The sequence below is a fragment of the Dunckerocampus dactyliophorus genome, chromosome 15 (genome assembly GCF_027744805.1).
Source record: "Dunckerocampus dactyliophorus isolate RoL2022-P2 chromosome 15, RoL_Ddac_1.1, whole genome shotgun sequence".
NCBI classification, from domain to species: Eukaryota; Metazoa; Chordata; class Actinopteri; order Syngnathiformes; family Syngnathidae; genus Dunckerocampus; species Dunckerocampus dactyliophorus.
In genome coordinates, this window is record NC_072833.1 from 11,471,926 (window position 1) to 11,482,745 (window position 10,820).

A 10,820-nucleotide genomic window follows, 5' to 3' on the forward strand; every position below is an offset into this window, starting at 1 on the left:
GCAAACTACGTGACTGTGTGGCCAACATGCTAACCACTTGGCCACCGTGCGGACTATTATAAAACATATAATATATATATAAAATCCAACCGGTCTAACTTTGTAGTTGATATCATTCAACAATTAACAATTCAATTCAGTATGGCAACAAAGACAATTCCACATAATTACTCAATAGTTGTGTAATTGTGTAATTCCTGTTAGCGTTTGCTGTCAAACATTACAGATATACAAGAAATTACAATTACTATGCAAAAGACAATGAGGCCGAAGTCAAGGCAAGGTACATTTTCCAATTAATGATGAAATAATAGTTTGACGGAAGTGTAGAAAACACGCATTTCCATAGTGGAGCTCAGGACGCGAAGCAGAGCCATCAAACAATTCACTTTTTTCCTACATAACTAGTTGCTACAAATGAACGGGTAACTTTTGTTCTAGATATAGGCATCTTACCACTGAGTTAGTTTATCCGTAATCAGAATAATAAAGATGAAAGTTGCACCACTGTGTGTATCTGTGTAGGCTCTCAGTCGTACAGGAGTTGTCCATCGAGGAAAAGGCTTCTTGAGACGTCATCTGTACTTCTGTGTAGAAGGTGTCGGACGTTTCGCTCCTCATCCGAAGAGCTTCGTCAGCAAACTAATAAGTGCTGGTAGCTTAGGCCTTAAATACAGTAAGAGTGGGCGGAATTGGTGTGCCAACACCCTCCTCCTATTGGTTCGTTACACTAAGCCTGCATTCCTCATCTTTACAGTGGTATAATCCTATCCTATCCTATCCTATCCAAATGAGGTGAAGGCAGGGCCGAGCCAGAACAATAGATGCTAACAAGCCAGTATCAGAGTCGTTCATACCCAATTCAGGGAGCGACACTTCCCTTTTATCGTAGGTGTGAATAACAGGATAGGATTATACCACTGTAAAGATGAGGAATGCAGGCTTAGTGTAACGAACCAATAGGAGGAGGGTGTTGGCACACCAATTCCGCCCACTCTTACTGTATTTAAGGCCTAAGCTACCAGCACTTATTAGTTTGCTGACGAAGCTCTTCGGATGAGGAGCGAAACGTCCGACACCTTCTACACAGAAGTACAGATGACGTCTCAAGAAGCCTTTTCCTCGAACCACTGTGTGTAGTTTGGGACATCTGTTCACCACTTAATGTTTGCCGTGGGGGGAGCACCAGCAAATCAGGAGGGGAGGTTAACGTCAGCTGGCATCTACAAAGTGCCGATCGACCCACACTACCTTTGTAGCACGACCGGTAGCTTGGGATCAACGTAATGGGCACTCCTGGTCTAAAGCAGCATGTGCAAAAGGCCTTTCATTTTTCGTGTCACTAAAGAACTTTCCAGCTACATTAAAAGCCAAAATAACAGCACTCTGCGCCTTTATTTCTTAATTCCACTATGTTAAATAAAATGAAAAATAACCTTTATATATATTTTTCATTCAATTAAAAAAAGAGAGATGCTGCCTTTGAATAATTCACATGTGATCTAATCCTTCTTGTATTCAGTCAAGAGAGTTAATTAGGTCATCTTTCACGCACAGTTCTTCAGACGGCTAATGCAATTATTAGAGGGGTGAGAAACAGAATGAAGGAAAGTGCTTGTACAATAACAGAATTAAGATTTGCAAGCCACAGCTTGACCTGATGCTGTGTTCGACTCAAGCATCGCAACACAAGACTTCATGCACTAACAGGACACTGAATTATGTCCACTTGCATAATCCAATGAGCAAAATAGGCGGTAAACGTTACCGTTCCATGAACTGTCCCGCATCATATTTGGTGAAGTCTCTGGTACTTTCACACAGAGGGACAGAGTGGAATCAGATCTGCCGGTGTACCTAATGCTGTGGCGAGTAACGGCAATTTCACACTTTATTAGGCCAGCTTAGAAACTTCTAATGCATTTAATTTGGTGGATGCTCTCATTTCTTTGTTTTTACGGCTGCCGTAATTAGAGTCGAATCTGCAGATGCGCTCAATTCCACGAGGAAATATGAAGAGAGAAACACAAATATCCTGCGTGAGCATGGCACACAGTCAAAGGCTTTAACCACACAGGGCGTATGGATGTGTGCATTTCTTGGGCTCGCGGCTAAAAATGTAGGAACGTCAACTCATTTTCGCCTCCATTACACCGGGAGAGCGCGGCTGCATGAAATGAGGGAGCTGCCATTCATTTGCACTGAAGACTGATGTGTGAAGACATGCCTCATAAATAACTGGTCTCATTTGTGAAATTATGAATTATCAAAGGTCCTATATTTAGTTCCATCTAAGGCTTCTCTCAAGGTACGCCAGGACTAATCATTTATAATATTCCTGCCAAACAAAAACTATCGATGTACTGTATTTACTTAGGTCTGTGCGCAATGTGTGCACAGTGTGAAGGAAAGTGGGCCAGAGGTGATTGGCTTTCGTAATCGGCCTTGCACATCACATGCTTTTCCACAACATCGTCCGATATTGATCTGTGGTCAAACCATCGGAGCATCCCTAATTATTACGATTATTATGTTATCATTATTGTGCCTGTTGTGAAATAATTCAAACCTGCAATAAAAAGCCTGTTGCTCCAGCGATCAAGTTTGGCGTTTGTGTGTCTCACTGAACATTAAAGCAACATTACTGACACCTAGTGACCAGCACAGAATGCTACATTCACAATTTCAATACGTCTTTTAATGTTTTTTAATGCCTGGTGTTTGTATTTTAGTTCACTTGGCCATTTTTATGCTTGAAAATGTTTAATTTAGGCAAAAAATATACGTAACATTTGCCTAAATATGTGTTTTTTTTGTTTTTTACAAATAGATCGTATTCGACCACAAAACAGCATAATTTATTCATTAATTTTATTTTTGAAAAACCGAGATTGAGTGAAGCCGCGAAATTCGAACCGCAGTGTGCTGAAGGACAACTGTATTGTCAAAATTTGCACCCTCAGGAACTAAGTACACAGTGTACACAGTGTACTTATACTTACAGTAAGTACAGAAATCCGCAAATTAAAACACAGCCAAAAAAAAAAACATTTAGCCAATTTAGGGTGCCATTTTGTTTGCGTGCTAACCCAAAGAGTATAGGGACAGAATGGGATTAAATCCTAAAATTATGTGAGGGGGATTAAATAAAAAAAGATGATTGAATTATGCACTCAGTGCAGGCGTAGTGAAAGCATTTCTTCTGCATCCATGACCAAAGCCTTGCTGCAACCAAGTTTCTCTCGCTAGAAGATAGAAGTTTTGGGGCCTAATTGGTGCCGGTGGCTAAATCGCATCCATTTGCATTGATCTCCTTTGAAGAGGGATGCAGATGAGCTTAACGAGGGTGCTAATTATGCTTACACGACTTGGGGAGCCTGCTGGAACTGTAATTGTGTGTGTGCGTGCGTGTGCACGGTAAGATTTTGAAGCATGGGCAATGACATTTTGCCCTTTGCATCGGTACCTTTCTTATAAATGCACAAGCACAAACAACCTGACATTAACCAGGGGATGACTTTGACCATTAAATATTTTTTTTTGTATGTTATGGGCCAGTGTGTAGGTAAATACTGCAGTGTGTGCATGTGCGTGTGTGTGTGTGTGAGTGCATGAGGCTATTTTGGTCCAGTGCAGTATGTGTGTGTGTGTGTGCACAGTCAGCCTTTGGGTGCAAACATGAAACAGACACAGTTTAGATTGGGAATAGGCAATACTGATACTTTTATTTTCATTATTCGTTTGTGTTTAGTTTGACACAGGAAACTGTATCAATAAATATTAATATCGTTATTCTAAATGCATAATATGATGTTGTATGCACACACAGTCCTGAGAGATCAACAGCAGAAAAATACTTTTGCAGAAAGCAAAAGAGGAAGAATATCTTTTTGTTGACATGAGTGTGGAGACAAATATTGTGTGCATACCTGAGGCTGTTTTGGGCCAGTGTGTGTGTGTGTGTGTGTGTGTGTGTTATTCTGCCAACCAGTGTTTATGCCAATGACTGGTGTCGCCTCCCCTTGCACACAATGGCCCGCACACTCAGACAAAATGTCACTCGACAGGCTCATCTCTGCTGCCTCTCCCAGCATCCCCTCCTAATTTACCGTTGGCTGAGAGCAACGGAACGACACGGGCCTCTGACGTGAAAAGCTGTGACATTTGAGTGCCCAATACGTCCATTTTTTGGCTGTTTAAAACATCTCCAAGTCATCATAGCAAACACGCACGTAGGTAAATGGCTTCTCTAAGTGAGTCAAAACATATAAGAGTTGAGGGAGAATGCTGTTATTGACATCTCCAGCTTTCCAGATGATGCCCTCCTGCCTTTTTTTTTTAGTTTGTGCACACGCATCTGACAAACTGTCATGCAAGTTTCCCATCGCGCAATATTTCTCTCTTCAATCTTTGCACTGCTGCGTGCTGGAGGAAAAACAAAGCCAACAAACACACAAGCTGCCTCCGTGTTGTTTGCCCTTGCACTAAAATGTGTTTGCAGAAAAATAGCATTTGCTGCAGCTTATAAGGATGGATTCATAAAATAACCCTTGGTTGTTAAGATGAAAGGAAAGGCAGATTCCAGGTGTTGTTTTCTGGATGAACGCGCATGTTTTGGTCTTTTGTACAGTGGCCAACAGGGGCAAATGTGTAGCAACGTCTAAACACTCCAAACGCAAATGCTGCAATCAAATAAATGCTGCAGGATCAAAAACAAATGCAAAAGAAAATGTTGCAAATGCCAAAAACACACACCAACGGCCAAAACACCTGCATGAGAGAAATGCTGCAACTTCATAGAACAAAACGGAAGTTTGCCAGGCTACTGGGGGCGCCAGACCTGAGGTAAATCCGTCTTTAAAGACGTAAGACGAAATATTTTACACTATTGTATAGCAACCAATTTTTAACAACCTAGCGTAAAGACACGTTTTCATTCCGCCAGCTTATTTTAAAGAACGAAGCTGCGTGTTTGCTTCCTGTCGGACACCGTACTGTTGTCTCACAAGTTAGTTCATTTAAAATGGCCACACATCTTATATAAATATTATTGTACAGCACTTTTGGTCACTTTTAAGTTTTTCCACACACAATCAATTTTGGTTTGACGTGGCGCACAATGCATGCTGCAGCAAAGCCCTCCACATTTTAGACATTCGACATGCCCAGCTCACAATCAATGGTGAAGGCCTGTGACTCATACAAGGCTTAATTAATTAACTCCACATTCATCAAAATGTGTTCATTTAACTGCATTGTCTTATTAGTGTTTCAAAGTCACCTCAGGACAAGGCTTGGTGGGGAACTAGGCCTCTCCATTCAGACACAAACAAGCACAACAGTGCCCCCCATTGGCAGACTCCTTGCAGCAACTGGTGCCCATCAGTGGGAAACAGAACTTGAGCTGAAGGTTGGGCACCTGGTGGGCTGCCAGTAGCGAGCTGATTTTGAGTAGTTCACCAAAGGGTCTAATAATATTTGCTTCAATTAATTTTATAACTTAAATTCCTCTATTTATTGACAAATTACCACAAAATAGCATAAAGACAACAACCACACTGTTTCGGTGGAGAGCTGCTTTTTAAATAAAGTTCAATTTCAAAATGGAAACAATCTTGCCTTTTTTTTGTCAAAAAAGCTCTAATAGTGATGAAAGTTGGTAGACGTGCACTAGAAAGAAATGCATCCAGCGCTGAACAAGATGCAGATGAACAACGTTTTGAATACAAAATGCGAGTCGTGTATAGTAACATTTAGCATTTTGTTCATGTTCTGGCAAAACGAGCTTATTCAGTTCGTTTGGGTTGAAATAAGCTCTGAAAAGAAAGTGCTTTCTGCCATTTTCATTTTGTAAGCGTAGCTCTCAGAAAAAAGAAGGCTGGAGACGCCTGCTTTAGCTCCTCGCAGCCCCTTAAAAAAACAACAAGAGCCTCTCGCCAGTCCTTCCCAATTTGCAAAGAGATGCAAACGAATGCCCTCTCTGCGCTCCTTCACTGCTCTGGCAGTTTGTTGCACACTCAAAAAATAGGGGAGGGAGCAGATTAATTATTTATGCATATGAAACCTGTTAGTATAATTCAGCCCTTCTATGAATAATGCATTTGAAAAGTCAGGTCGGAAAAGCACACATTGCTATTTATGTGATCATTGTATTTGTCTGCTTTAAAGGAAAACTGCACTTTTTTTCCCCAATTTTGCCCATCATCCACAATCCTTACGTGCAACATGACCACAGGTCTTTCTCTTTTCTGCGCTTTCTAAAGAGCGCAAAACAGCTAGCATGTGGGAGCTAACAATGCCAAAACGGAACACACCTATTTCAACCATAAAGTCTGAGAAAAATTATTCACAATTCATATCATGGACTTACTCGATGGGCAGTTGTCTCTCTGGTCTAGCTGATCTAAGGCGTCTTTTCCAGTTTTTTTGTCGTAGGTGGAAAAAAGTTTCTATCACTGCAGGGTTTGCTAGCGCTAACAATTGTTTGTTAGTTGTGATGCAATCTCTTGGAGCGATGTCCTCCTTGCCATAAACACGAAGCCTTTCCATCGGTGGTACCGCTGTATTCCAATCAGTGCAGCATGGCTTCTGTCGGCATGGCTTGGCAAACTTCACATTTACACCACCAAGTCATGCCTTTGCCCCCATCTGCTATGAAGTTTCACTCTCTCTTCTTGGGGGCTCAGCTTCTAAAACCTGTAGCTCATCCTCTGTAGTCGGTGGCTCTCATGATGTCTGCCATGATTAGTAGTTGCAAACAGACATATGCTTTCTACGCCGGTATTGTTGACGGAAGTAGCATTAGTTCCTATCAATGCACTATTTGAAATCAATGTTTAAAATGATGAAAATACAGAAAAATATTGTAAGTATTGCATATTATCATATATGTACCTGTTCCTGCATGGACATAGCATGTATATAAAACCACAAAATGTTGTTGGAGGGTTTTTTTTTAGAGCGCTTTATGGCCAAAATAGGTGTGTCTCATGACGTGCAGCTTTAGCGCCCTCATGCTAACTGTTTTTCTCTCTTTAGAATGTACAGAACAGAGAAAGACGTGTGGTCACGTTTCATGTAAGGATTGTGGATGATGGGCAAAACTCCCCAAAAAAGTGCTGTTTTCCTTCACAAAAGAGAGGTGAGTGGTTGCTTTTGAATAAGCACCAGATTGCCCACAAACATGTTGAATGTTAGAAGCTAAAATTGACACATTTGAAGGGCATGCAGGTACCAAGTTTGAACCCATTGTACCACTACAGTAAGGACATGTGTCTAAATCAGCGGGAAAACGTTGACATGTTGAAGCTATTTTGGTCGTGGGCTAAAACTTGCAATAGTTTCTCTTTCCAGATATACAGGAATCCTTAGAAATACCGGAACCGGAAGTGAGAGGACATTATTTCCCAGGGTGATGCTGCTGCATTCAAAGAGAGTGTAAAGTTACACATTATAGAATATTAATACCCAATCGTGGCAGTTTGTAGCTGTATGGAGCATGGTTTGACTTTACTTGTATGTATTAAACCTATTAAAAGTTACATTCACGAATGTTATCTAGTTCGTACGGTTTGTTCCCAACCACAGCTTTTAAATTACCAAACTACTGAAGGCAACATCGTCGCGAGTTTTCCGGCTGTCTGGAGCAAGGACACTATAAATAAGAATAAGAATGTACAAGGGATGTTTACGCACTTCCGTAGTACGCCCTGTGCAGGTTTGGCCGCCATGATGGTGAACAGAATCCAGAAACATTGCATTGTAAACATGTCCTCGGCACTCTCCTTAGCCATTAATTGTTATAATAGACGAACAGTTTTGTCTGGTACGCACAGCACATAACTTTATTTTACACTCAGCTCAGAGACATTTTACACTGTTGTGCGTCTTGCCCCGCCCACCTCTCTTGCCCACCATCATGGCGGACTTTCTCTTTCATAGCGTACTACACTCTGTTCCATTCATTTGCGGTGTACAACAAACTCCGTAATATTTAGCGTCCTTGGACTGGAGCTCCACGTGAGGCTAACATGACCGCTGTTGTTGTCCGCCGGCTAGCTGCACTCTCCGGGGCTTCGGCGGTGGCACTCGGAGCCTACGGGGCTCATGGTAAGTGCTTCAGGTTCACAAACTAGACTGCGTTCAAAAACATAACAATTTAAAGGTTGACTTCTCACGCAGCTTCAGGGTAGGGAGAGCAGAAGCACAATGTTGTCAGGAAATAATCCAAGGCTGTCGGGAACTAATGTCGCAGTCGGCGTGTAAAGTAATGGAAAAACATCACATTAGTTCAGTTTTATTCGTGATTTTTTTTTTTTCAGAATCGAGGTGTGGGCAACAACAATATTTTCATATTTCTCTTTGCAGGCTTTAAAAACAGCGACCCGGATGATTACCAGAGAGTGGTAAGATGTTTTGACAGTTCCGCATTGCATGTATATTTACACGCAACTAAAGTATATTTTGTTTTTGTTCCAATTCTTCATGAACTGAATTCAAAGATCAAGTATTTTTTCTTTGTACACAAGGCAAATCGTCATTGAGCCACCTCACAGGTGTGTCATATCAAGATGGTGAGCCTTAGGTTGGCCACAGATAAGCTATACGGGGGTCCTAGCGTCCAAAAACCAGTCAGTATCTGGTCTGACCACCATTTGCCTCAAATACTGTCTACGTTGATTATGAGCGACCCAAACGTGCTCAATTGGTGACACAGTAGGTCAGGTGAGTATGCTGGTTGTGCAGTCTCAGGCCTTTTTTGAATGCACAGAAATACCGTGACGAGATCCATCCTGAACATTTTTGGAGTTGCCTTTTTTTTTCGTCGTCAACGTAAGGCACACCTGTGCAGTAATCATGCTAATCTGCATCTTGATATGCTACACCTGTGAAGTGGATGCATTATGAATGCTCACAAACACCGATTTCGGCACATTTGTGAACAATATTTGAGAGCGATAAGCAGTTTGTGTACATAGAACAACTTGCGGCCCTCGGAGTTGAGCTCATGAGAAATGGGAGTGTTTGCATATATATTTTCACATATATAAATATATTCATATTTAATTGCCGTAATTCCACGTGCATCTCAATAAATTAGCATATCGTTGAAAACTTTATTTTCAGCGGTTCAATTCAAAAAGCAAAACTCATTCACTTCGTACAAAGTGAAATATTTCAAGGATGTTTTTCTTAATAATTGTGATGATTTTACAGTAGGTTACCGCTAATAAAAACCCCAAATTCAGCATCTCGTAAAATTTGAAAAACTGTCAAAATTCAGTAGTGTAAACTATCGGTTCGCCTGCCAATCGGCAAATAAACGGAAGAAACTTCTTGAGTCTTTAATTTATGTTTTGAATGTGTTTTTGCAGCTATTTGAAACGGCCAACAAGTACCACTTCTACCACAGCCTGGCCCTGCTGGGTGCCGCCCACTCGAGTAAACCCGCTGTGGTGAGCGAGCTGCTCTTTCTGCATGATATTTACAGAATAATGAATACATTGCATTTTGTTTTCAGCAGTCTAACTTTGCGGTCACAGTATGGGTCTTTCTTGAGACATTACTGTCATTTTGTTTTTGCACAATGAAACACCTGAAAACATGTACAAGATGTTTGGCCCTTGTGCAGCATCAGTCTGGGTTATGTTGTGTGCCGCCATGCTACAACGTCGGGTTTCCTCTCCTGTCAATAAAACAGGCCGGCACCCTCCTGATCGCCGGCATGGGGATGTTCTGCGGCTCGCTCTACCACCAGGCCTTGACCGGGGACCCAGAACTTCGCAAGATGGCTCCCGTGGGGGGCATGGCAATGATTGCCGGCTGGCTGGCGCTCATCCTCTGACCTTCTGGGCCCGTGCGTGTTGGCCAGAGATAACAGAGCAACAAGATAACGACGTTTTTGCCATTGCTGTCTGAGCTGAGCTCTGACAACAGAGAAAGAAGTTTGTTAGAATAAATGTATACTTATTAGGGCTGTCAAATGATGAAACAATTTCATCAAATTAATCACAGTTTGCGAATGAATGAATCATGATTAATCTGTTTGCCACAATGTGTGAAATATGCCAATTTTTGCTGTTTTTTATGAACAGAAACATGACAGGACACACACACACACACATACAAGTGTATATATATACACATTTGTGTGTATATTTGTATGTATTAACAGCACCAAATTGAAAATGTAAGTCAAGCTCAAAGATACCACACGTCTGAAATTGTATTTGCCTAACGCTGATCTCTAGTAACAGAACATTGGAATCACACTTGAACCATTTTATTAAGATTATTCAAAGACTCCACATAAATTGAAGTCACATGTTTTGAGTGTAGATGTGTTTTCTGGGATTTCCGAGCGTGCTTAAATGCAACAAATTGTACTTGCGCAGTAAGAATTACGTACTGTAGGCGAGAGACGAGGATATCCACTTACTGTTTTTCTTTGCTTTTTTATTTAGACCACACATACACGCATAATAAAGCCGTGATTTCCAGAGTGTCAGTGAATGCACCTTGAGTTGAACTGACTAGAGATGCGTTTGTGAGTTGGAGATTCAGTACATATACAAGGGAAATTGCCTGGGGCCCCCAAACGTCTCATAAAAACTGATTCTTTTTCTTCAATTTAAAGTACATGCTACTGTTTTAGTCTTAATTCACGTGCTTAAGACTACAACAAAATGCATAATCTTTCCTAAGCGTTTTGACCGCTGCCCCCTCATTCCATATTCCTGCATGTGCACATTGATTCCAACAAACTTGTTGGTGCAGAGTTACCCCGGTGACTTTATCTAGCTCAGGAAATGGGAGAATTT

The 10,820-nt window shown here is 41.3% G+C and overlaps 1 protein-coding gene across 2 annotated transcripts; it reads left to right on the forward strand.

Annotated features, from left to right (window-relative positions):
• Positions 1–7,922: 7,922 nt before the first annotated feature.
• tmem256 (transmembrane protein 256) lies at positions 7,923–10,499 on the forward strand. Of its 2 annotated transcripts, XM_054753880.1 has the most exons (5): positions 7,991–8,109; positions 8,182–8,288; positions 8,368–8,405; positions 9,375–9,455; positions 9,701–10,499. In XM_054753880.1, the coding sequence occupies exons 2-5, from the start codon at positions 8,246–8,248 to the stop codon at positions 9,842–9,844; spliced, it is 306 nt and encodes a 101-aa protein (XP_054609855.1). In that variant the 5' UTR covers positions 7,991–8,109; positions 8,182–8,245; the 3' UTR covers positions 9,845–10,499. The 2 variants fall into 2 exon arrangements, with proteins under 2 accessions (XP_054609854.1, XP_054609855.1); XM_054753879.1 differs by lacking the exon at positions 8,182–8,288 and having other exon boundaries at positions 7,923–8,109.
• Positions 10,500–10,820: the final 321 nt, after the last annotated feature.